The sequence below is a fragment of the Pan troglodytes genome, chromosome 9, assembly GCF_028858775.2.
Source record: "Pan troglodytes isolate AG18354 chromosome 9, NHGRI_mPanTro3-v2.0_pri, whole genome shotgun sequence".
Classification (NCBI taxonomy): Eukaryota; Metazoa; Chordata; class Mammalia; order Primates; family Hominidae; genus Pan; species Pan troglodytes.
The window spans coordinates 103,032,530-103,059,809 of NC_072407.2; the positions used below are offsets into that span (position 1 = coordinate 103,032,530).

Consider the following 27,280-nt stretch of genomic DNA (forward strand, 5'->3'; position numbering starts at 1 on the left):
CCTAATAGATTTTCTAGGGCTTATCATATACATCTTATCAGAATGTACTTAACTTAATTCATGTGAGCATAGAAACATTATTTTTACATAGTTCTGTTTCCTCTTTCTCCTTTTTGTGCTATCATTAATAAACATGTTATATCTATATATGTTATATCCCAACAATCCATTGTTATAATTATTTATGTAATTTAATGCCTCTTAATGAAGTTGAGGGAAGAGGAGTAAGTACATTTATAGAGTTTGATACATTTATTAACCTTCTTACTTACCATTTTTTAACCTTTTCATTTGTTCCTGTGAATTTGAGTTACCATCTGGTATTATTTTCTTACTCCAGTACAGCTTTGCTTTGTGCTTTTCATTTGGGCTGTTACTGTCAAATATATCACATTTTTAAATGTTATAGGCCCAACAATATAATTATTAATACATACATATTATTAAAATTGCATTTTAAAATCAAGAAAAGGAAGGAGAAGAAATATATATTCATACTCTTTTAATTACATAATTACCTACACTGGGTTTTTTTTGTTTGTTTTTTTGTGTGTTTGTTTGTTTGTTTGTTTGTTTTTACATGTGCATTTGAACAGTCTAAGGTCACTTGCCTTCAGCCTGAAGAACATCTTTTAGTATTTTTTGTGATGCAGATCTGCTAGCAATAAGTTCTCTCAATTTTTGTTTTCCTGAAAATGCCTTTATTTCACTTTCCTTTTTGCAGGTTAGTTTTGCTGGATAGAAAATTCTTAGTTGGCAGACTTTTTTTTCTTTAAGCATTTTGAATATGCCATCCCTCTGCCTTCTAGCCTTTATTGTTTCTATTGAGAAATAAGCTTATTGGGGTTCCCTGTAGACCCCAATAAGACTTTTTCTCTTGATGCTTTCAGAATTTTCTTTTTGTCTTTGGCTTCAGCACTTTTACTGTGATGTGCCTTGCTGTGGATATCTTTGCAATTATTCTACTTGGAGTTTGTTGAGCTTCTTGGATATATAGATGAATGTTTTAAATTAAATTTGGAAAATTTTCAGCCACTATATCTTTGAGTATTTTTTTCTACTTCTCTCTTTCATCTGCTACTGGTACTCCCATTATGCATTTATGAGTGTGCTTAATGTCACAGATTTTTTTCTGATGATCTATCTTTCTTTATTTTTTTCTTTCTCTCCATTCCTCAGATTGCATAGTCTCTATTGATACTTTTCATTTCAGCTATTGTGCTTTTCAACTTCAATTTACATTTGGTTCTTATTTTTAAAATAACCTCTCTCTCATTATTCACATTCTCTATTTGATCAAACATTGCCACCACACCTCTGTACTTTCCTTTATCTTTAGACATGGTTTTCTTGAGGACTTTGGATATATTTATGACTTCTTTGAAGTCTTTTTCTGTTTAAATCTGACGTTTGGGTCTGCTCACAGGCAGTTTTTATTATCTACTTTTTGCCTGGTGTATGAGTCACACTTTGCTGTTTCTTTGCATTGTCATACTTTTTGGTTGAAGACATGGCATTTTAGCTACTGTTTTGTAGCAACGAATACTGATACCAGTACTGATTCTCTCTAGCTTTTATTGTTGTTTGCTTGTTTATTTAGTATCTTTTTTTTTTGTTGAGACAGAGTCTCACTCTGTCACCCAGGCTGGAGTGCAGTGGTTCAGTCTCAGCTCACTGCAACCTCTGCCTCTCGGGTTCAAGTGATTCTCCTGCCTCAGCCTCCCAGGTAGCTGGAATTACAGGCACTGGCCACCACACCTGGCTAATTTTGTATTTTCGGTAGGGATGAAGTTTCACCATGTTGGTCAGGCTGGTCTTGAACTCCTGATCCTCAGGTGATCCACCCGCCTTGGCCTCCGAAAGTGCTGGGATTACAGGTTTGGGTCACCGTGCCCAGACTAATTTAGTATCTTTAGTGAACTATTTTAATGAAGTCTATTTCCCCCTCTGTATGAAGCCTCTTCTATTATCTCTTCAGAGAATGCAGCCTAGGACATGACCACAGTCACCCAGGGATAACAATAGTTTCAGGAGAGTTCTGTTTATTTCCTTAGCTGATCTATAAATATGTCTGCTTCATTTGGTATCACATCCAGCTTGTTAGTTTTCACTAACTGCTAGTAGATTGCTCTGTTGTTTTTGACAACACCCTGGAGCATATCCAGTTAAATTCCAGCTCCTTGCCAGGTCACTTAAAAAAAAAAAACAAACAGTCTTTGAGATTTGTTATGATGCTAAAAAGGCTCTTTCTGTCTCTTTCCTTAGTTATTTCTTATGATTTAGCGAGAAAGTCAGAGTTTTCTGTTCTTATGGACTCCACCCCCTCTGGGTAAAATCTTTGACCCATTGCTCTTGGCAGTGGCTGAGGGAGGTAGTCCTGAAACAAGGGAGATTTTGGCACCAATATTCTTGGCCTGCTGCACCTCAGGTAAAGCCATCCACCCTAGATGTCTGGCTAGTTGGAGGCAAAGAATTCTCTGGGTTTCAGAGGCTGAATTCCCAGTGAGTGCCTTTTGAGTTGCATTCACTGGGAATTCAGCCTCTGCAACCCAGAGGTAGAGGGCCTGAGATATGCTCACAGCCTGCCAACCCCATGAGATACTGCATCACTTGACTTGGGGCTGAGAAGAGAGGGAGCCCTGTCTTCCTGGCCACATTTGCCCAGAGTGAAGTTTTAGTCATATTGAGCTGGGGGTGGAAGAAAGAGGGAGCCAGTTGTACCTCAAAAGCCACAGACTCTTGGCTTTTCTTACTGATAATTAGTAGATTTGCTTGAACAAATATTTCTTTATTCTTTAAGTTTTTTTTATAGAGACTTTAAGTGTTTTTGGTTACGTTTTTAAATAATAATTTTTATCCTTTATGATTTTTTCTCTGTTTATTGGATCCATGGGGCTCCTTATGTTCTACCATTTCCATAAGTAGAACTCTTAAGTATATAATGTTGGTTTCTTTATGTGTAAACTCCTAGATTTGAAACAATACAAGTTGACAGATCCTGATATACATTTCCTCTTTTAATAAAAGAAAGAGAGATGTTCCAGGAGACAGCAGTTGAGTATCAGCTCCCTACATGAATTGAGGGAATAAGTAGTAGAACCTGCTGAAATGGTGAGTGGTGGGAGTCTGTATCTATTGAGTAGCCCAGCAGAAAGAAAATTCAATAAAAAGAAAATCAGTCATCAAAATAATCCATCTTCTGTGCAATGTAGTCATTAACCCACCTTTCAAAACCAAGTTTTTGAGATTCCCAAGTTTAATCCTAATGAGCTTAATATTAACTATATTCCACTTTATTTACATTATGGGAACCATGACATTTTAGCAAGACTGCCTAAAGCTAATTTAATTTCAGGGATAATATTATCTTGAGATCATATACAATTTAATTTATTATTTTATTTAGTTCTCACAACAACCTAACATGGGTTGTTATATATATAATTTACAGATAAGAAAACCGAAACCTAGAGATATTAAATAACATAAATGAGCTTGCCCAACTTCCAAGAGATGGATCCAAGCTCTGAATCTAGATAGGCTTACTACATTTACATACTACTTTCCTGAGTAGATTTTCTAATACATATTAAGCAATTAATGTATAGTATTTGATTATATTAAAAGGAAACTTGGAATGAAACTCTTCTTACTTGAACTAAATGCTTTCTTAGCTAGTGCTCTCTACGGCATAAGGAAAACGTCAGTCAGCGTGGCAGCTTTCTCTTCCTGTTTTGTGACAGGAGTTGCATGGATAGTCTAAAATCCGGGATTTCCCATAAAATCTTACTTTTGGTTGTAGAATGCAGTTTGTGACGCATGGTCTGTCCGACATAAACATAATCTTGTGTTATACTAATAACCTGACTTGGAGTAAGATAGAAAAGTGAGTGGTTAAACTAAAAGATAAGTCAAACAAATGAGGTATCCTCTAAAGAATGTATCTAATTTCCAGAATAAATTAGTGAACTAGTCAAAGTCGTTCTTGAGAGTTGCTAGGATTACTTCACTCAGGTCAGTGATATCAGAGGTTTTTGATTTGATTGTCAAGCCAGCAATGATGCTACCACATCTCCTTGTCTCACTGTTTGCCTAGCACAGCACCCAATACTAGGGAGGTACTCAGGGAAGTTTTGGATGGATGGATGGATGGATGGATGGATGGATGGATGGATGGAAAGAGGAAGGAGAAAGAAAAGAAACATGTTGGCCAATGATCTATCCCAGGAGCTCAAGGAACCCACTGACTTGCAGTCAGGAGACCTGAACTGAAACAGCCACCTCTGTTCTGAATTTGTTGTGACCTCAAAATACACGTTTCTTTAGGAGCCTCTGAGGTTTTTAAAATTTGTACAATAGGAATATCTGACTTACTGGGAAGACTAAATACAATAATATGTAGGAAAATTCCTGGCAATAGGTTCTCAATAATATGTTTGGTGACACTGAATATAATTGCCACCAGTCTATTCTTAACTGTTTGTTCCAAAAGAAGTATAGTAGCATTGAAAATACCAAACAGCTGATCATCTTTCTAGGGTAATTGTACTTGATTTAGGAAATTAGGGGTTTTTTTCTTTAATAGATTTTGTTTTGCCTGTAATTATGTTTTACTTGAGTTAATGTTATCTGTTTACATCTTTTTAGGCCATACTCCAAATGCCAATTGGAAGTGGCTAAAAGTAGGACAATTTCCCTATAATGGCATATTTTACATTTTTTGCACCACAAATTTGATAGAAGAGACTATTTCATAATTTTGAAACATATAACTTAAGATATTTTTGTTGCTTGTTATTTGCAGAGTATCACTACACAGCCAACAAAATCTCATGACTGTCTCAAATCTTGGTGTCATATTTGGCCCAACTCTAATGAGAGCACAGGAAGAAACTGTGGCTGCTATGATGAATATTAAATTTCAGAATATTGTGGTAGAAATTCTGATAGAGCACTATGAAAAGGTAGGCTGAATTTTCATGTGGAAGTGTCAAGTTTTATATCTTGGTTTTATAAAGGAATTTTGCATTTGATCTGTGAGCTCATAAGTTTTGTATAAATTGCTTAATGGGGACTTCAATTTTCTTTCCTTGTTGTTGAGTTTTTAAGTGCTTCTCAAAATCCTTCAGTTAGGTGGTTTTCTTTCCTTCTACATAATTGACTTCAAAAGGTTTTGTTCTTTACATTGTATGATAAGTTTATTACTCCTGTGCAGAGAACATTTTAAAATCACTTTGTGGTTGGTTCTATTTTAACCTTCTGTTTGTATCCCTTTGAAATCAAACTCTTAATTATATAGAGGTAATGTTCTAACTAAACAAAAGAAAAAAATATAGGCAACAGTCTTGAAGTGTTCTCTATATGTAGTCCGTAAGAAGGATTTCTTGAAAAAAGTGAGATCTTAGAATAACTATGAAAATGGGAAATTTTGAAAGCTGAATTAGTTGGAGTATTAAGCAAATTGAGCCATTTAAGGTCTAACAATTTGTAATCCTTTTATCTCTGATCTGGTCCTTGTGAGAGAATGATTAAGGCCTTCTCCTCCCCTGGGTCCCTTCCCAGCACCCACAGAAGCATGCCCTTAGTGTCTATCTAAGGGCACAAGCTCTCTCACAACGCAAGAGCACATGGCTGTGTCCTGTAGCTCTGCACATACCTTAACCTGCAGCTAGCCACACTCCTTGGCAGCTCAGAGCCAACAGCATGGCAGCATCTTCTCCTGAGAAGCAAGGAGCCATTCAGTGGGAGAAATGATATAGAATGAGCCTCAGTTCTTCTCAGGTTATGTTTTTTCAGAGTACGAAGGTGGAAAGAGACTATTACAATAAAAGCCATCAATATGTCTTGTTCATATCTGGAAGGTTTCTTAAAGTCATTGAAAGATCTTCTAAATTTTACTTTTGGGAAATGGGAGAGAATAAAAAAGAAAACCCCGTGAAAGAATACTCCAGATAAATGGAAAAGTTACAATTGCTCTAGGATACTTGTATTTTGCAGCTGATTAAGTAGCATATGGTTCAAAGCTTATTTTATGATGAAAGTGGCAATATCACCCTTTTATTGACCTTGGTCCATTTTTCTTATACGTAGATTTTTCATACTGCTCCAGACCCAAGCATTCCTCTTCCTCAGCCTCAGTCTCGATCTGGATCCCGAAGGACGCGAGCAATCTGCCTCTCTACAGGGTCTAGGAAGCCCAGAGGGAGGTATACTCCATGCCTGGCTGAACCTGATAGTAAGTGCACCCGGCCTTAGGGAGATGCTTTCTTCATTCTTTGGTTCAGATGTATTTCACTGTATTGGTAATTAGGTAGAAATAGAAGATGTTCTCACTGATGCTCTTTCCCCAACACCTCCTCTTTTATCATTTGTATATTCTCTGTCAATAGTTGTACAGTTTTTTGGGTAAGCAAATTCATTATTGATACAAAAAGGAAAAAAAGAAAAAAGGGCTCAAGGCCCTTTTTTCTGCAACTGTGATTAAGTACATTGGGTGCTACTTTGTAGCAGGTTTTGTCCTATTGTCAAAGTGGTAAAGAAGAAAGCAAGACAAAGTCTGACTGAAGCTGTCATTTTCTTCCTTCCTTTCACATTATGTTCTTAAAGCATTATCTCTTGGGTATCAGTGTCTGAAAGAGAAAAGATAAAAAGAAACAACACACATTATCATCAACTTACAATTCTGAGCCAAGCCCTAAGGCGATGTGGGTGGCACCTTGACACCATGGCACACATTAAACTGTGGCTGTTCTCATTTTATTTTATACCCCCCACCCCAATTTTTTGCTCACAGTCAATATTTAATAGAAAATAGTCAATTATGTATTTTAAAATAACTAAAAGAATGTAATTGGATTGTTTGTAACTCAAAGGACAACTGCCTGAGGAGATGGATACTCCATTACCACGATGTGCGTATTTCACGTTGCACACCTGTATCAAAATATCCCATGTTCTCCACAAATACGCATACCTATTATGTACCCAGAAAAATTTAAAAAAATAGTTTACTAATTTTTAATTTAGATATATGTGAATGCATTATTATGCTTTATCTGATTTTTCTTATAACTTGCTTTTAGGAACATTAGAAAATAAAACCAGCAAAATAGCCAGTTTCTTACATTTCTATATTCTTAGCAGGAAAGGAAAAAAGCCTTTGAAAATTGAGGTACTTGTAATTTACTACTGACATTTAATGGTGCCTTTGAATGAAAGAAGGCTGAGTACTTTGTAACTTGGAATCAATCACCTATGATCAGAAAAGTAAAAGAAAGCAGAAATATGTTTTTACTATACCCCCTTTCATTGATTCCTTGTAACATCATGAAGGAATCTTATTTCTCTTACTTCTGAATCCTGTTTCATAAACAAATTTTGTGGGAATTCAAGTCAACCCACTTATGCTTCGAGAAGTAAAGTTATTACCTAAAGACAGGTAGTTCATAGGTACATACATAATCTTCCTAAAATAGCATTGAAAAATACGTTTGGCAAGTTCAAATGCATATTTTAAAGCCTTTCTCCAGTACTGAGGACAGTTGTCTGTACTAGGTAGGGGCTTACCACTTTAATGGGGTCAGGTGGCCGCAGAACACATGGTAAGTTGGAGAACAGAAGGGTTTTGGTGATGCTGTTATCAATAGATAGTTACAGTTGCTTTCGTCTCTCTCCCTCCTACTCCTTAGGTGACTCCTATAGCAGCAGCCCAGACAGCACACCTATGGGGAGCATTGAGTCACTCTCTTCTCATTCCTCTGAACAAAATAGCACTACAAAGTCAGCTTCCTGCCAGCCCAGGGAGAAATCTGGAGGGATTCCTTGGATTGCAACCCCGTCATCTTCCAATGGACAGAAAAGCCTTGGTCTCTGGACAACTAGTCCTGAATCAAGTTCCAGAGAAGATGCGACCAAGACAGATGCAGAATCAGACTGCCAGAGTGTTGCTTCGGTCACTAGCCCAGGAGACGTTTCCCCACCCATAGACCTAGTCAAGAAAGAGCCTTATGGGCTTTCAGGACTGAAAAGAGCTTCTGCTTCTTCTCTCAGATCCATCTCTGCAGCTGAAGGTAAGGCAGAGTGGAACTTGTGCAAGATGTCATTGTCTCAGTGTCACTTGTGCTGGATTATTCAGCATGGTTAAGCAGGGATAAAGTTAACGGTGGAGAAACTAATGATGCTTATCTACTTTTTTCCTGTGCTTGGATTTTACAACCTAGGCACTGTGACATTTTTCCTGAATCTTTCCATGTCTGTGAAGTGATGTCTTTGTAATTACTGTAGATTTTGATCTCCCCAAGTGATGGGTTGCTGTACTCAAAGAACATTCTGTACCTTCCCATTTGGGCTCAGAGAAAAATGCTTCCTTTTGTTATGCACATGTACTTGTTATTGCTATTATGTTGTCTAATAGCACCTTGCCTATTTTCTTGGGCTTTCTTTTTAGGAAACAAGAGCTACAGTGGATCTATTCAAAGCTTAACTTCTGTAGGTTCCAAGGAGACACCCAAAGCTTCACCAAACCCAGACCTGCCTCCGAAAATGTGCAGGAGATTAAGACTAGACACTGCCTCAAGCAATGGCTATCAGCGTCCTGGCTCAGTGTAAGTGAGCGTTTGTATATTTGCTGTGTCTCCCAGGGATACAGAGAGGAGTTGAGTGTTTCAGAAGAACTCTTGGGAATCCCACAAGTTGAATACATTGGGAATACTTTATCTGTAGAGTGGGTACAGTCCACTTCTGTAAGACTCTATTCTTTTCTATGAGTGATGTGGAAGTCTTCGGATATGGACAGAATCTCACAGGGCAGCACTTCAAGCACTTTCCTTTGAAGCAGAGCTATGACTTAATTTGAGGAAATGAAAACTGATGTATAATACAGTAGTTATAAGCTTTGGAACTAAAAGTGTTCCCGTTAAAAGCTAAACATCCATCTGTCCGCTGAAGAGACTGCCACGCATTGACTATAAGCCAGGTCCCTGCTCTCCTCACTGTTTTAAAGCAGCTTCTTTCTCACTTCCATCCTATGCCTGCATACCTGAGTCCTCACTGATTTAAACAAGCTAGTAGAGAATGAGGAATATGCAAGGCAAAAGTGGGTACTTCTCATCAAAGGAAATGATGCAGAACTGTAAAGGCTGGTAGGAGAAGAGTACATAGACATGAGTAGAAAGTGGGTGAAGAAGAACAATGGAAACCTGGCTAAACAAGTAAGCAAAAAAGAGAGATAAAAAGTTTCTCTCCCTTTCATTTTGTTTTCCTGACATTTGCTGAGAATTTCCTAACGCTCTCTGAGCCATTACTGGATGTCTTTACATGAGTTATCTCTTTTAAGGTCTGCAGTGTCCTTTCGAAATGGGTAGTATAAACCACATTTTAGAGATGACGAGAACTGATGCTTTTCTACCATTTCCAACCTAGGGTTCTCTGACTACAATTCTGTGCTCCTTCTGTTTTACCTTCTCCATTTTTAATATGATGGCATTCTTCCTGACATTTTAATTATTCATTAAAAGTCCAGTAAGACATTTTACTAAGCCTGTTTCCATAGGAACTGTGTCATAAATTCATTAGTTCATCCTTTTCTCTGACAGGAACCTTTTGGTTGCAGAGCATGTTCAATGTACGTTATCTCTTTTGGTTAGAAATCCAGTTACAGTGGTATAGGCAAATATATTTGTCAGTGTGTCTACTCCCCACTGTGTGTAGTTCTGCCCATTAAGGGAAAGAAATGTTAAGCCAATGTATTAGGGAAGATGAGAGAATATAAACTCCATTCTTGGTGGAGGAAAGAGAAGAGTTTCTCTTTTGTGATTGTACCCATAAAGTAGAAATTCAAATAAGGAAAGTGTGTGTTCTATATTAGGTGTAAAATGATCTTTGAGATAATCAAATGGCTTGGCTCTGGGAGAAGAGTTTGTCAATTAAAGAAATAAGATAGATTTTTCAAAAATCTAGCTTAGAACATCAAGGAATTTTATAGAGTCTTCCAGTAAATATAGAAACTCTTTCAATTCTTTTCAGTCATACCTGATAGTCTTACCTGTTCAATTAGAACATATCCTCTCTGCCTTGCCCTCCATGATTTGAAACAAGATGTAAATCTACAGATTTGTTTATTGGCCATATTTTCAGAGTTTGCCCTTTTCACTTTACAGACATATGTTCACATATAAAAAAAATACATCAATAGTATTATAATTAGTGTTTTCTTAGCTAAAAGAATGAACAACAGTTCTTTTGTCATGTTGATTTGATTCTTTGCATCTTCACTTGTGGCTCCACAGGAGTCAATAGCCGTGCTGCTGGGAGCAGAGTAGAGAGAAAATGTTCCTTTTACTGCTCCCATGGTTTTCTGAGATTAAAATGAGGATAGTAAGATCCCCAGAGGAAGCAGCTATTGGTTAATTACAGCCTGGTACTCTGTAAGCTGGAGGTTAGATCTAAAAATCTCATTGACATTAAAGGTTAAAACAATTAAAATTCCCTTCTAATTTTGGCAATGGTTCTCAACCATTTTTTGTCTTGTTTAACTGGCAATCATGAATTTCACTTTGAGCAGAACTGAATGTGATTGACTTCATGAAACTTGCATTTTAAATCATTTTTCAGAGTGGCAGCAAAAGCTCAACTGTTTGAAAATGTTGGTTCACCTAAACCAGTTTCTTCTGGGCGGTAAGTTCTCAAAACCCTTAAATGCATCTGAAAAAAAGTGGTGACATTGTTGCTTTGTATTGACATGACACTCTCTGTGACAGCTCCGCCTCTCCATTATGCAGATGGTCAAATTTAAGTCCACTGGCCCTTCATAGGAAGTCATGTCTGTAAACAGCATATATCATCTCACATTGTTATAGTGATGTCTCATTTGCTAAAATCTTCACAGTAGAAGGGCTCTAAACAAACACATTTCCTAGAAGATAAAAATGGCTATAATCCTTTATACATCTTTGATGACAGTCATTTTAGGACCACTTTTCAAAAGCATGTTCTTGATTTTTAAAAGTTATATAACTTTTTCTGGAGGAATCATCATGAACATCCATGGAAAAATATGGTTATCCTTAAGGACCTCAGAGATGTTGTAGAGTTAATTGCCCAAAGCGACTCTGTTTTTAGAGTACATAATTTCATTAGAGGTTCTCAGATTTTACATTCCATTCCATTATTAAAAGGATATGAGTTGTTACATCTTGCTTCTACTAATGTGCTTGCTTCTAAAGTTCCTGCTTTACTCTTCTTGCTTTCAAATTTATTCTTGATCTACATACAGTAGGCTTTGGTTTTTAATTTGAATAATGGAATTTCATAAAGTCAGAGGCTTTTCATTATTTTTTTTTTTACTATCAGCTGCTAGTACAGGTAGGAGACACTCAATGCCTATTGTTGAAAGAGCATATAAATGTGAGAACCTGAATAACAAACCTTGATTTTTCCTTTAGATGTACGAAGACATTTTTGAGCATCCCATGTCTGGCTAATTGAGGCTGTGAAGGAAAGGAATCACAGATACTGTTGTATAGTTGTTGTATAGTTCCTCTAAAAGTTATTTAACCAAATAATTTTTATCAACCTGTAAAAGTATATGGACTTTTTCAGCAAACATTTATAAAGTACCTAGACAGTACTGGGCATGTGATAGTTATTAAGAATAACAATAACAATAACCTTCAAACTCTCTTTGGTTTTGTTCAAAGCCCAGTAAGGGCCCTCATGTATTAGGTTTTTTTGACTGCAGAGAGTAGAGCCACTTTGGTATCTTCCTAGAATAATGGTCAGTGCCTAGCATTTAAATAGCTGAGCCAAGAGCATGTGAACCTTACCTCTGTCAGCAGTGTCTTTATCTTCCTTTTGACCGAAGCATGGTGAAAACTAAGCCCCATGCATGTCACAGCAAACATCATTTCTCTGAGATTGTCTTGATTTTTAGGCTTTAGTGTAAGGGATTTAACCTTGCTACTTCTTCTGCCATGCTACGTAGTTGAATTGCTCACTAGATGGAGCCCTTTTATTAGGAAGCTCTAAAAAGTCAGCCTGTTAAGTAAAAACTCAGGTAATCATAATCAAAGAGGTAATCCCTGTAGAGCTTTAAGAAAACAAGCTATGGATGAAGTAAATCAGAAAGCTATCATATAATAAAAATACACTCAGATGTTCAACAGTCAAATCATACTTCTTTTTCTTCTTTTTTTTTTTTTTTGAGAAAGAGTCTCGCTCTGTCACCAGGCTGGAGTGCAGTGGTGCGATCTTGGCTCACTGCAGCCTCTGCCTCCCAGGTTCAAGTGATTCTCCTGCCTCAGCCTCCCGAGTAGCTGGGATTACAGGTGCGTGCCACCATGTGCAGCTAATTTTTGTAATTTTAGTAGAGACAGGGTTTCACCAGGTTGGCCAGGCTGGTCTTGAACTCCTGACCTCAGGTGATCCACCCGCCTCAGCCTCCCAAAGTGCTGGGATTACAGGCATGAGCCACTGCACCCGGCCAACTCATACTTCTTTAATATGTTTTTACATTCTGAATACTCTAAATCAACTTTTAATGGGGATCAGCATAAACTTAGAGCTCACTCAGCTCTACCTTCAGAGTTACAGTCTGTCAGTTCACAACACTTGTGATTTGTGTGACAACTTTTCACTGAGGCACAGGGGAACATGAATGAACTTTAGGTCAGACAGACCCTAGTTCAAATTCTTAGGTCACCACTTTCTAGTTCGTGTAACCTCAGAGTTACCAATGTTGGGGAATCTGTTTTCTTTATCCATACAATGAAGACCATAATTCTCAGCTTGCCACATTGTTGGGAATGTACACAATACTGTGTTTGAACATGACAGGTGCTCTATAGATGGTTTCTAGATTAATAACTATTATTATAATTATTGTTGAAACTGCTTGCCTAAGACACTCAAGCCTCTGATTAATATATTAGTGGTATTTAAACACTAACTCTTAACAGTTACCTGATATTCTTTTGTACTCTTAAATAAAACTGAATGACTCATAGAAGTTGAGGGAATTTCCCTGACCTTCTACAATGCCTGTCTCATTTTTGTTTTTTTCCTAAGGAGCTCAAGGTTACCCTTGAATTAGACCTTGAAAGAGATAGAACCAGTAGAGGCAGTAGGAAGACTAGCCATATTTTGGAAAGAGACCAGTTGGGAGATTTTAGTGGATGGCCTTGAGCCACAGAAAAGTAACCCCCCCGGCATTGCTGCAGGCACTGCAGGTCATTGAACACAGGGGTGATCTAATCTATGATGCACCAGAACAGATCATTTTCCAGCAGGTTGTGAAGGGGAGAGAACAGTCAACCATTTAGGATGGAACTGGTGAGATTTAAAAGGCCTTAATCAGGAGAGTAGCAAAGGGATGAAAAGCTATAAGGAGATTTTTATGAATAGGATCAGGATTGGGCAGCTCTTTTGATACTGGGAATCAGAGACAGGAAAAGAAGTTTCCAAGTCTCTGAGACAGTGTCGGAAAGAATGGTGGTTTAGCTTCTGATCTTAGCTTGTGCATATGTAGGAGGAAGGGAAAATTTTGGCCACAGGGTTTGAGGAGGCTGTGAGGGCCAATGAGAGGCAGTTAGAAAGGTGCAGCTGGAACCAGGAGAGAGCATGGAGTTTGATGCCATTTAAGAAACTTCTACATAGCAATTACTCTGTTTAGGTGAAGGTGAAGGTACCTAGCAAGGAGGCTTACTAAATGAAAAAGAACAAATGGCCAAGCATTGGTCTTTGGGGAATGGTTTTATTTAACGTTCAGACAAAGAAGAATGGACAGGATGAGAAGGCATGACCAACAGTGGTAGAAGCTGCAAAAAATGGTTTAGGAGATCAGGAGAGGACACTGGTTTTAGCTCCTAAGACATCATTGGAGATCTGTAAGAAAGCAAGTTCACTGGAATGGGAGGGACCATGCTGCAAGACTTGTTAAAATGAAGATTCCAGGGTTTTGCCATAGACCTTATAAACCACAATGTCCAAGACTGAGGCCTCGGGAAGCTGCATTTTTGTCACCCTCCCCAAGTGATTCTTATGCACATGAAAGTTTGAGAGCCTTTGGAATAGAGAAAAATGTCATAGTGCCCGGCACAGCCCTAAGCAGACATTGGTTATTTACAATTGTTTTCCTTAACCTATAAAATCCCTTTAAAAGCCAAATGTAGCTAGGCTGTGTCTTACCATTATAAAGGCATGTGGAAAATAGTATCCTTAAAACCTTCACCTGGGTCTCAGTTATACTCAGAGCAGAGATCCACTTTAAAGTAGTATAAACAGGCAAGCTATACAAATATGTTTTGAAGGTTGAATTGAGAATTAAGAGCATAAATTGAGAATTGAGTGTCTGGTTCATTGTAAACAATCAAATGTTTCTATTATCAAATTTTAAAAGACAAATATTTTGCTTAGAATTACAAAGGACAAAAAGCTCAACAAAGTTACCTTGCCCAGTGAGTTTGAGTTTTTAAAAGGCTATAAATCACTGGTTTAGAACACAGTTACATATGTAAGACACACATAAGATGCAGAAATCACCATAACACCCATAAGCAAAAAAATTTGTGATGTTTAAGATAATAATTTAATGATTTTCCTTTAGAAAATGTGAAAATTAATGAAGAAGTAAGTTAAAACCACTTATAATTTCATCACCTGAAGAAAACTGTTAAAATTTGGTGCACAGCCTTCTAATCTCATCCGTGGCAGTGGTTCTCAAACTTCTTGATCTCACAACACCTTTATAAACTTAAAAGATCTTTAAGGATCCCCAAAGGGCTTCTGTTTTTATGGATTATATTTATTGATATTTACTGTATTGGAAATTCAAACAGAACATTTTAAAATATGTATTTATTGAAAATAAGAATAAGCCTATTACATATTAGCACAAATAACATAATGTTAATGAAAAATGATATTTTCCTAAAGAGTTGAACTGTTTTACATTTTTTCAGATATCTTTAATACCCAACATAATACAAAATAAATGAATTGTCATATACATTCCATTAGCTTCAGAGCAATGATATCTTAGGCTTCTGCCTGCCCCTCTATCTCCCCTCCACAGGTTCCCTTGACCACCTTTTGAAAACTACTCCTCTGTGATAAACACACAGAAAAGGACACATGGGCAGGGATGCGGGGATGGTAGGGGAGTTCACTGTATTGTTGCTATCATAGTGCCCAACACACAATAGATGCTCAATAAAATTGTTGAATGAGTAAATAAAATGCACATTTTTAACCTAAAAAATACTTTGTTACTCACTTTTTCACTTCATTTTCAATGGAGTTGCAATATATATGTCTTTGACACAAGCAGCTTTAACTCTACAGGCTCAGTGGAAGTTTTTAGCATTGAGGCATTCAGTATTACTTAGATATTCAAGCTGGAAACAGCCAGTGTTTGTTGGAAAAAAATCTTTGAAAAGAACATGTAATTAATTTTAAGAAATCTGCAACTAGGCTGGGCATGGTGGCACACTCCTGTAATCCCAGCACTTTGGGAGGCCAAGGCGAGTGGACCGCCTGAGCCCAGGAATTTGAAACCCTGTGTCTGCAAAAAATATAAAACATTAATTGGCACGGTGGTGTGCACCTAATAGTCCCAGCTACCTGGGAAGCTAAGATGGGAAGATCACCTGAGCTCCGGAAGTCGAGACTGCAGTGAGCCATGCTTGCACTATTGCATTCCAGCCTGTGCAACCCAGTGAGACCCTGTCTAAAAAAAAAAGCAAAAGAAAGAAAAAAAAATCTCCAATTAGTGCCAAAGGAACAAATGCAGTGCTTATTGGTAAACTGTCATGGGCAATTTAGGGTTCTTGCCAAGAACAAATTTGTAAACTTTTTGTCTTACGCATTAACATTGTTTCATTACATGAGTTCTTCAATAGCATTATCTATAGTTGCTGCCTAATACTTCATTAGATTGGTGTGCTCTAATTTATTTTTTAAGTTCTCTACTGATGAATACTTAAGATTGTTGTGATTTTTAAAAATTTCCACTTTTATATATAGTATTGCTTTAGTATCTTTCTACCTCCGTGCACTCCTATTCCCTTCAGAAGTGAAACCGTCAATAGCATACAAAATGTGTGTATTTCTCATTGTTAAACAGGCCTCCTGAAGACATTGTATCAATTTTGGTGAATTTTTAAAATTTCTCTTATGTTTAAGATAAGCACTGGCAAATTTTGCACACTGACCCAATCAAACTTTTGTTAAGTTTCCTCATTAAATGCATTAGACGGCATTTAGAATGAGGAATGAGGCTGGTGGGCAGATTATTTTTCCAATGATAAGGGAAGAAATGGCTTTCAGAACTGTGCCATTACCTCACTCTCCCAAGCAGTAAGAGGCAGGATTTTCAAAATCTTTTTCGAAGAGAGATTAGAATCTTCTGAAGAGAGACAAAATAGGTGACAGTGTTATTTTCACATCCTCTTCAATACACCAAGACAGTAAAAGAGGAAGCGTTAGCACCTGAGGAAACTTCACTGTTACAGAGTCTACATTAAATCATCAAAGCTCTCTGCAGAGTTAACACCTGCAGTTACAGATCTGGGCAGAAGAAAATTCCATCTAGTCAGTGCACAGATAATTGAAAAGTCATGACAGGTAGTATTTTGTGCTGTGTGATTTTGACACATTTAACAATATGTATGTCTTTATTTATTTAATGATATAATTATTCTGTATGCTTTTCCCCTCCCTCAACCAGTCCCATAAAATACTATAAATACAAGTAAGGAGAACATATATGTCTAAAATATTAATTACAAGATTTGGGGTACATTTTAAAGTGTAGTTTTGAAAATTAGATCATTGTAAAGAATATTGTAATCACTTCTACAACTTCGGAGATTGTTTCCTTATTGATCTCTTTATAATTTATCTTAATGATTCAAAGAAATATGACTTATTGTTTACTGGAGGAAGCTGTTGCTATTAGAAAATGTGATTTTTTGGAAAAATATTTCCTTTTTTTTTAAGGAAAATGGTTCCAAAGTCCTCAGTAATATCCTGATCAAATCAAATGGTTATAGTTGGCTAGAAGATTTATAGGGAAAAAGTTTATATTCTATTTGAGACTACCATAGTCTGATTCTTAGAAGTCTTCAGAAACTGATAATGTTCTCACTTCCAACCTATATGCAACCAACATACCCACGTGCATGTGTTCATGTGCACACACACAGTTCTTTAAAGTCCTGTCCTTCTCTGAGTGCCTCTACTTCCTCAGTTCCTCCTTAGACCATGTTTCACTGGGACGTTGTGCTGTGTGGGCTGTGGTTCATTCCCAAATCTGCCCCGCTAGCAAGCTTTCTGAAAGTACAGCCTGAGGCTCACCTCTGATGAAAAGACTGGAGGCAGGTCCAGAATTTTCCTCTCTACACCTTCCAATCTTCAGACAGTCTTTGGGAACCCCAGTTTAAATGGCTGGACCTCATTCTGGAAGTGTAGGGTTAAGATCCAGGGTTGAGCTCCAACAGGGAAATGAAATTATAATGTAATGCTGCTGCTTTGGGAGAGCTGTGGATGCAAATGCTGCTGATGCTGCTTTGCAGGTATAGTGCTGGGACCCCAAGGAGGATAGATAAGGTGCCCTGAATCTTTAAAAAGACTCATCATGTAGAAAATGAACCCAGAACATCTTTCCTTTTTCTCACTCATTCATTTAGCTAACATTTCCTGAGTTATACTACTAAGCATCAGACATTGTTCGTGGAGATTTTATTGTATCTAGGGGAGAAGATAAAAATATCAGCAATAATAACAAAATACCAGATACTAACACCATGCAGACTTGAAGCAGGAAGATATGATAGTTCCCTGGGCAGCTATTTCAGAGAAGGCCTGACCTTCAGCAAAGTTCTTGAAATTTAAGATGAACCTGAAGTACATGGCCATGTGAAGATCAAGAGGAAAACATATCAGGACATGGACATAGCTGGCCTGAGGTGGGAGTGAGTTTGGCATGTTTGAAGGAAAGAAAGAGGGCCATTGTGACTGGAGTAGAGTAGGAGAGCAGAGGCAGGGACACAAAGAGGCAGGGGAGACCACCCGGCACCTGACTGCATATAGTTTGTGGGCCAGAGTAGGAAGCCAGTTGAAGGGTTGTCAGGGAAGTAATGTGATCTGATGGGCATTTTAAAGCTGCCCTCTGGCTGCTCTATAGATAATGAATTGTAAGGGAATAGAGGTTCTAGGAAGCCAGGAAGCCATTCAGCCAACCAGGTTGGAAATGCTATTGTCTTGGACTCTGGTTGTGGAAGAGATGATAAGTACTTGGAGTTGGGATCAGTTGCAAGTCTTACCAAGGTTATTGAATGTCGCAGATTAAAGGAGACCTGCCTGGTGCCTTGATTAGCAGCCTCAGATGATGCCTTTTTAGTGTTGGCTCAAATATTTTTGGATCATATCTCATATGTAACTCCTAAATTCTGACTTCACTTGAAAAAAAAAAGAGTATCTGGGTATACTGAGCATGAATTTGCATATAGTGACAGAGGTTGGGAGCTGAGTGGTTGGCTTCTCTTGTTAAGGATGGGTGTACCCTGGTTTGCAAAGCCTCCACCTGTCCCCATCATCTTCTTGATGGTGAAGCTATAGTTGGTTGCCATTTATCATCAACTTATCCTATTATTTTTCCTATATCATGCCCAATCAACTTACTTAGCATATTCTTTAAGCCTTTCAATTTTTGGATCTCACCTCAGATAGTCTGAACATGAAAGTGGGGGAAAAAAAAGCTTTGGGGTACCTAGGAACCTTCGTTCCTACATGGCTGTAAAAACAGCCTATTTAGCAACTTATTAAACAGTTAAATAATAGCAGTCTCTAAAACCAACCTATATTGTTATAAGCCAGGGATTACCCTGGAGAGCATTGCCTAGAAACACAAGAAAGGTTTCTAGTGTGCTAGTAATCCTTGATTTCTTGATCTGGTAATATGATTGTGTTCAGTGGAAAAAGCACCGATGTACACTCATATATGCACTTTATGTACATTATGTTCCAATTACAAGTAAAAATTAATAGCATTCTTGAAGAAGAGTTTTAAATATAGATGTCCTTAGGTTGAGTGTTGAGGTTTTGACAAGTTGTCTTGCTCTTTCAGCCAAGCCAAAGCCATGTACTCCTGTAAAGCAGAGCACAGTCATGAGCTTTCCTTCCCACAAGGAGCGATATTTTCTAATGGTAAGTATGTCAATTCCCTCTGCCTAAGTTTGTCATCATGGAGAGGATGAAGGAATAGTATGGTGGTATGAGTCTAAAGTAGAAGCCAGAAGCCTCAGATTCTATCCCAGGTCCTGCCTCTCATAACGGGCATGCGTGAACACATCAAATCTCTCTGGGTGGCATGCATCTGTAGTCCCAGCTGCTTAGGAGGGTAAGCCCAGCCCAACCCACAAAATAAATAAATAAATAAATAGGCCAGGCGCGGTGACTCATGCCTGTAATCCCAGCACTTTGGGAGGCCGAGGCGGGTGGATCACGAGGTCAAGAGATTGAGACCATCTTGGCCAACATGGCGAAACCCCGTCTCTACTAAAAATACAAAAATTACCCGGGCATGGTGGTGTGCACCTGTAGTCCTAGCTACTCGGGAGGCTGAGGCAGGAGAATGGCTTGAACCCGGGAGGCGGAGGTTGCAGTGAGCCGAGATGGCACCACTGCACTCCAGCCTGGCAACACAGCAAGACTCTGTCTATAAATAAATAAAACATTTTAAAATTCCCTCTGGATTCATTCCTCTCCTGCAGGCATTTGTGTGTATGTACCTGTTTGTACATGTGTGTGAGACAGAGAGAAATTGTTTTATTTGACTATGTGAATGCAAAGGACATTCCAACTTTAGAGGGCTGTGACATTGTTTTGTTTGGACGTTTGAGTTGAGTGTATAGTTGGACCCTCTACATTCCAGAATTTTTGCATGCACAATTTAACCAACCTTGGATCAAAAAGGTTGGAAAATAAATAGATCAATAATAATACAAATTTTAAAAATATATAACAACTATTTACATAGTATTTACATTGTAAAAGGTATTACAAATAATCTAGAAATGATTTAAAGCATACAGGAGGATGTCCCTAGGGTATATGCAAATATTACATCATTTTATATCAGGGACATGAGCATGCACAGTTTCTGGTATCCACAAGGGGTCCTGGAACTAATCCCCCAAAGATACTGAGGACTGACAATCCGATGTGGGTGTTTAACCCATCTGTTTATATAATTATTTGACACTAATGTTGACTGAGTGCTATTTATTTATTTATTTTGCCAGTGTACCCATCAGTGGAACCAGGATGGTTAAAGGCAACTTATGAAGGCAAAACAGGACTAGTTCCAGAAAATTATGTTGTCTTCCTCTAATACTATTTAGTGGATGGCAGTATCTTCATGGTATCCATGGTAACGAATAAATGCTATGATTTTATCTGACACAGATACACGGGGATCAGCCCACTAAGTGAAAACAGTCAATTTCTATCAAGTTCTTCACCAGCAGACTATGTAGCTCCTTATTAATGGAAAAAAAGATTTAAATTGTTGGCCATTCTTTTTTGGTTGGTTTCTTATTTTAAAATATCTTACTTGTGAAAAATGTGTTTTTGGATAATATGTAACTCTCCACAATGTCGCTTCCGTAGCAATTGTAGAGTTTCAAATACTGTGTTAAATACTATATCCCAGAAATTTGGAAACCAGAAATCTGCCATATGGATTTTGAGATCTGTCCTTTACTGCCTGGCATTCTCTGAGGATCTCTGAAATTGTTACTTAAAAATGTAATTTAAATTGTTCATTTATTGTTTTTTTTTCTTAGAAATATACTGCTTTTATATATGATTGTTTTGCTGGTCCTAAACATTTCAAGGATGTAAGTCTTTGTTTTAATATAACTTTATTTGTTTTCCAAGTAGATGATAATATTCAAAAGCAATAATGTATATGATATCTATAAAGGAAGCAAAATTAAGTCATACACTGATTCCACTGTAAACAATCTGTCCAGAATTCCAGACACCTTCCATGGGTTTAGCACAGGGATCAGCAAACTTTTTCTGTAAAGGCCTGATAGCAAATATTTTTGTGGTGGGTTGAATTTGGCTTATGGGTTATAGTTTGCTGACACCTAGTTTAGAGGGTGTGTAAAACTATCTTCATAACTTTGAGATTTTTATAAAATTTTACATTAAAATATACTGATAAATTATATGCACATATTTTCTACCAGTAGCATTATAGTGGCATCATAGAAGAATATTTACCAATAATGGGGAAACTGTAAAACTACAGTATCAAGGCATACAACTTAAATTCCACTTGGAAGATTGTAAAGTATCAAAGTATTTTAATGATAATTTAATTTGGGCTTTTGAAATGTTCTTCTACAAATGAAAAAGATGTTTAAAAACGTTACAAGGGAAGCTATGCCTTCTGAAGTCTATCCTTAGTTGAAACAGAAAATAAACACAAAGGTACAAGATCCTTAAATTATTTTGAACCACAGAGGTTGAAATTGTTTTGTGATCTTTAGCAGAAATAAAATCTGTACATGATTTTCTTTTATGCCTTTTAGTTTACAGTCTTTATTAGCAATTTCAGTGAATTTGTAGAGCATAGTAATAGGTATTTACTGTCCACTTACATATATCAGCATCTGGTCATGCACGAACCATTAATTCTATATTTCTATTTCAATAATTCTAATATATTATTTCTATAAATGTAATATCTGTATGTGGCAAAGAGCCTTTCTTCTCAAGATCCTGAAAAGCTGGTTACCTGCCCTTTGAGTGCCACAGTCCTGAACTGCTTGTTCTTGATATCTTACATATTACTTCAGAGTTCCCTACCATGCAGACTCTCAGGTATTAACTGTAAAAAAACTCTTTACATGCCATTATTATCTGTAATCTCTATCTCTTCTACTTTAAATTAATGTTTCTAGAATTAATAGGTTAAATACACATACACACACACAACTATGCCTCAGAAAAGTTAGGCTTTTACAAATAAAAAGAATAAGATTAGAATTAACAAATAGAGAGAATAACGGTAGGCAGAGTCAGAATCAGGAATAAATATCAGTGAATCAAAAGAATGAAAAATATTATGTAATAAAAATTAGCAATGTAAGTAAACGTTTGATAAAAGAGTATCTTTTTCTTTTATCTCTTACTGTTGACCTCTGTGCACTGTAATAAGTGTGTTGCTGGATCTTCTTGGTCTGGGTCCTTGGTGACCTTAGTAGTAATAACAGCATTGCTGACACCCTAATTGCCCTCTGCTGGAATAGAAGGTAGTTTTCCAGTGTACCAGTCCCTTAGTCTATACAGCACCCTTGGTTTAAGCACACTTGCCATCATCTGGTATCCTGCTAGACTAGAATCTCTTAAAAGCAAATTGGTTTTCTTTCAAAGACCAACTTGACTCCAAAGAGAGATTCAGAATCCTACTTCTCCTGCTGCTGCATAAAGAAATCTCAACCTTCATTTTATTTGAACACAGACCAAAGTGTTCCTGCTTCTGAGTTGTCTGTAAGCTAATTCTGCAGATGTTCCATTCAGATTTAAAGCTTTTTTACTGCATAGGATGTGGATAGGAAGCCTAACTATTGTATCTGATGGCAAGGCATATGTTGCAGCCACAGTACTGGCTATGGTCCCTTTGCTGAAACAAGCTACAGAAGCACTGATTCAAGTTGTGCTTGTGCTTGAAGTTTTAATCTTCTAGATTTGTGAGGATGGCTCTTTTTCCTTCATAATGGATTACATGTGTAAGCAAGTCATGGCCATATACTGGAGATGGGCTAAAGCTGCTTTTCCCTTAAAGTAAGTTTCCTACAGATAAGGTATTTATGAGCATTGAGAAAGTCAGGACATGTACTCTATATCACACAGAATGTTAATTCCACAGGAAGGCAATGCCAGACATCGAAAGAGGATCACATTCAACTTTTAATAGTAGTTCAATAACAAAACCTTAGCTTTTCAGGAACAATGTGAAGATACATTAGAATTGCCACATCCATATCTTCAAAACACACAACCTGTGCACCCTAATAACTGCTTACGGTATAATCAGTATGACGATGAGATTGAGGGGGTCTACATTTAAGTTCCTTATCTCCTGAGTTATGTGAAAATATCCCTCAGTACAAAACATTTGTGTATTTCACAGATGACTCTTTTGTTTTGCCGTAATGCTACCAAGTTTATGGAAACTAGTCAACTGAAGGATTTTTCTGTTGTGTTATGTGTAAATGTCTGAACAGTAAAATCATCTTTGTATTCCTGTAACATTCATGAAGTATGAGGAAGTGGGTTTCTCCTTGTTTGATGTGAGTGGTTTTGCTTGTTGCATGGGTTCCCTGTGCTTTGTAACTTGCATGAACACAACCAGGTTTCTCAACAATGATTTGTCTGCTGACTCTTTTCAGAGACAGTGGAGGAAAAAAAATGTACCTTAAAACCCCAAATTATCTAGGTTTCCAAGTAGGAAAAGTAAAGATACATGTGACTTTTATTATTATTCTATGATAATTAGCTTTATATAATGTGGCATCCTTCATAAAAATTCACTATGTTGTGAGGCAAACAGATTTCTTACTATCATCCGGTGTACCCTGCTCACCTTCTCACTCCTAGCACCGTTCTTCTGGTCTGTGTCGAAAAGGGTATCATTCATGTGGTTTCAGTTTAGAAGAGTCCCTCAGAGCTTTGCCTCCAGCAATTTCAAATTGTAGTGATACCTTAAATTATGTATTCAGGATGCCTTCTTTAGCATTTAGAACCCCAACTAGACTTATACTTTGACTAAAGTCAGAGGCAGACCAATTTAGGGAACAGATTTTGTTCTTTGCTTTTATGATACATTTGTAATTCACAGCTGTTAGCATGACCTCACATCACTGCATAGGACCCCGAAATCACATCTCCTGGTCAGGTCACGAAAAAGAACACAGGCTTGACTATTGTCCAGAAGTTACTTTCCCCTTGACTAAAGGTTTCCCCTTAGGGTACACATTGCTATTTAACTTTGCCTCCTACCCTTTTTTGTTACCTTCCAAAATCAAGACACTTTTAAGAAACAAAGATAGTTTTCTGAACATTCTGTGTCCTGCCTGTCTCCTGTTGATTCGCAGATGTAATATCGAGTATTCATCAACTGGTCTCAATTTCCTGAACACATTCACTGTATCCCTCATTGTCACCATTATCCCCCTGCTTCAAAATGTGCCAGTTCCACTTGGTAATAACGTTGGGAAAACGCAGGTTTATGAATGATGTGGACTTTTAGAGGATCAAATCAATAAATTGGATTTTTTTATTTTTTGAGGGCAGCTGCACTCACTGTTTTAAATAAAGAATCTTACATAAGAATGTTGACAACATTCACAGTAAGCCATTGGCAGAAAATTGATCTGCATGTCCTAGACCAATGATTACAAGGTGTCTGTGGTTTAGGGAGCCCAGCCCGTCATTCCTTTTCCCCTTGGCACTCATGAGAGAGATGCCAAGTTCAGTGTGGATTTTTCTTGGTGCTCTATGGAGAAATGGAGTCTGTGTGCTTACGGAAGAGTCCCAAAAAGCAGAGACCATTTTCATTTATTGCCATCATAAATATTCTCCACCATTCAAGATGCCTGTGTACAGGGCTATTTGGGAAACTAAAGTGTTGGAGGAGGCAGGGGCTGAAGGTGTCAAAACCTCCTCAGTAGGATAACCCCTTTTTCCCCTTTGGACCATCTGCCATCTTTCATGAGCGTTTCCCATGGTGTTTTTGCGTCCAGAGTTGACAGCAACTCAATTTTGCCTTGAATTTACTCAGTCTTATAAATTAAAAATGTGCATTTTATATAAAGATGCATTTTAGATAAAAATGCACACCTTTAATCTCTATATGGCAGCATATACATATATATATATATAAAATGCACACTTTTAATCTCTATATGGCAGCATTTTTGAGGTTTTATATCTGCCCGTGTACCCTCAACTGCCTCCTTTTTGCAGAGAACGATCCCCACAAGAACTGGTCTAAGAACACTGTCTGCACATGATTGATGCTTAAAATCCAAGATACCACCACATATCAAAGGTTGGGATTTTCAGAGTCCTTCTTAATTTCTGAGCTGAAACCTTAACAAATAGGGAATTTGGCAGGGAAGACACCTGGGTTTTTAATTCAGAACCCTATTTATATACTGTTAAAATTTGAGGTACTGTAGTTTATATAAAAGTCGGATGTTTAGATACTATATTTCAGTACTAGGAGCTTCTTTGCAGTCATTAACATGACAAATTAAGTAATAAATATAAAAGTGATTGTCCATAAATTATCATTGAATTTTTTGTTTATTTTGTAGTGTTCTGTATTTATCTGCACTTTGTGTATATATACACACATACATATGCCAACATGTAAATAACCTCATGTTTATTCCTAATCTAAATTGCCACAATGTTTTTAATGTATGGTTACACTGTGTTTTAAATTACTTTAAAAATAAACTTTGTAAGCAGATTTTAATTTAGTCTTTGTACTTGAAGACCCACTGTGTTGGAGGGCAATTGTCTTGGCTTCATGTAGAGAAAAAACAAGGTTTCTGGTACTGTGAGTGATCACTTTGGTATGGCTAAATCATAGCAGAATTTGGTGACCTTCTCCTCACAAATTGGTATTCTGCAAGCTTTGGAAAATGTTAATGTTGATAACCTATTAATAATGCAGGTATCCACCGAGGGGAGAGGGAAATGGGCCATATGCAAAATACTAAATATAACAAGCATACAGGCTTACCTGAAAATATATATTTTTATAAAAGTTTCCAAATGTACTATGAAAGAAATATCAGCGTACAAATACCTCCTGTCCATTTTTATTAGTTTTATGACCCTCTTGGTCACGACTTGACTTCTAGGTAAAACTTTGCTTCGCTGCATCAAAAAAAAAGATAATCGTGTATTTCTTTTGCATTGCTCCATAGATTATTAGAGTGCAGCAAATCACCTTGCCAAAGCTAAGCCTCACAGGTTGACCATTGGACAACCTCGCTTGCTCACATAGGTTGTAGTTTTCATCGATATCAGAGGAAAAGAGATAAATTCATGACACAACACCTGTTCAGATATAAGGATTAATGTTAACTCCAGTATAGTTAAGCAGGAAAGGACTATTAGGTTAGATATTACAGATTATTCTAGATGAGCTACTGTTTAAGAATGTTGGTTAAGACTGTTGGCCTGGAATCCCCTATAACTGATATTTTAGAATTAAAAATGAATTAACTTCCAGTGGCCAAAGCCGGAATGATTTGAGCAACAAAATAATGCAGTATTGAATGATTGGCTTATAAAACAAAGTATAAAATGAATATCCATGAATCCACATGGATATCAATGACAATAAATTTCACTTATGTAAAAAAATAAGGGAGAAGAGAAATCTTTACAAAAATATTCCAAATCATAATTGGAGTTATAGTTACTCTTCCCTCTAGCAGGTAGAATTTAATCCTCTCCTGCTTAAAGGTGAGCTAGACTTAGTAACTCATTTCCAAAATTTAGAGTATAGAAAACCGTCATAACTTTATAGAAAAGAAACCTAGTAGCCACTGTCTTAACCAAGTGGTAAAACTTAATATCAGTGATATCATGTGGTTGACTTACACCCCATAATATGTGATGTGAAGAGCAATTCACCTCTGTGGTATTCTTTCCCCAAACCCATAATTCCAGTGTAACCATTAGAAAAACATCAGACAAGCCCAGACTGAGGACATTCTACAGAAAAGATCTCAGCCCAGTACTCCTCAAGACTGTTGAGCTCATGAAAAATAGGTAAATACTGAGCAAATGTCACAGATCAGAGGAGACTTAGGAGACAGGGCAACTAAATGTAATGTGGAACCCTGGACTGGATCCTGGAACAGAAAGGAGAAAATAATAGCGGGCGTGGTGCCTCGCGCCTGTAACCCCAGCACTTTGGGAGGCCGAGGCAGGTGGATCACCTGAGGTCAGGAGTTCAAGACCAGCCTGGCCAACATGGTGAAACCCCGTCTCTACTAAAAATACAAAATTAGCCGGGCGTGGTGGTGCATGCCTGTAACCCGGTTACTCAGGAGGCTGAGGCAGGAGAATCTCTTGAACCATGGAGGCAGAGGTTGCAGTGAGCTGAGATTGTGCCATTGCACTCCAGCCTGGGCAAAACGAGTGAAATTCCATCTCAAAATAAATAAATAAATAAATAAATAAATAA

At 37.4% G+C, this 27,280-nt stretch overlaps 1 protein-coding gene across 5 annotated transcripts in view; it reads left to right on the top strand.

Moving 5' to 3' along the window:
• The window catches only part of ARHGAP42 (Rho GTPase activating protein 42), a 312,104-nt gene extending 286,558 nt beyond the window's left edge, over positions 1-25,546 (top strand). For 3 of the 5 annotated variants that reach the window (XM_016921851.4, XM_024346820.3, XM_063782549.1), the window contains 7 exons: positions 4,805-4,964; positions 6,091-6,235; positions 7,689-8,069; positions 8,447-8,603; positions 10,612-10,674; positions 19,121-19,200; positions 20,298-20,573. In XM_016921851.4, coding sequence (XP_016777340.1) covers positions 4,805-4,964; positions 6,091-6,235; positions 7,689-8,069; positions 8,447-8,603; positions 10,612-10,674; positions 19,121-19,200; positions 20,298-20,386 — 1,075 coding nt within the window. In that variant the 3' untranslated portion in view covers positions 20,387-20,573. 5 annotated transcript variants of the gene reach the window in all.
• Positions 25,547-27,280: the final 1,734 nt, after the last annotated feature.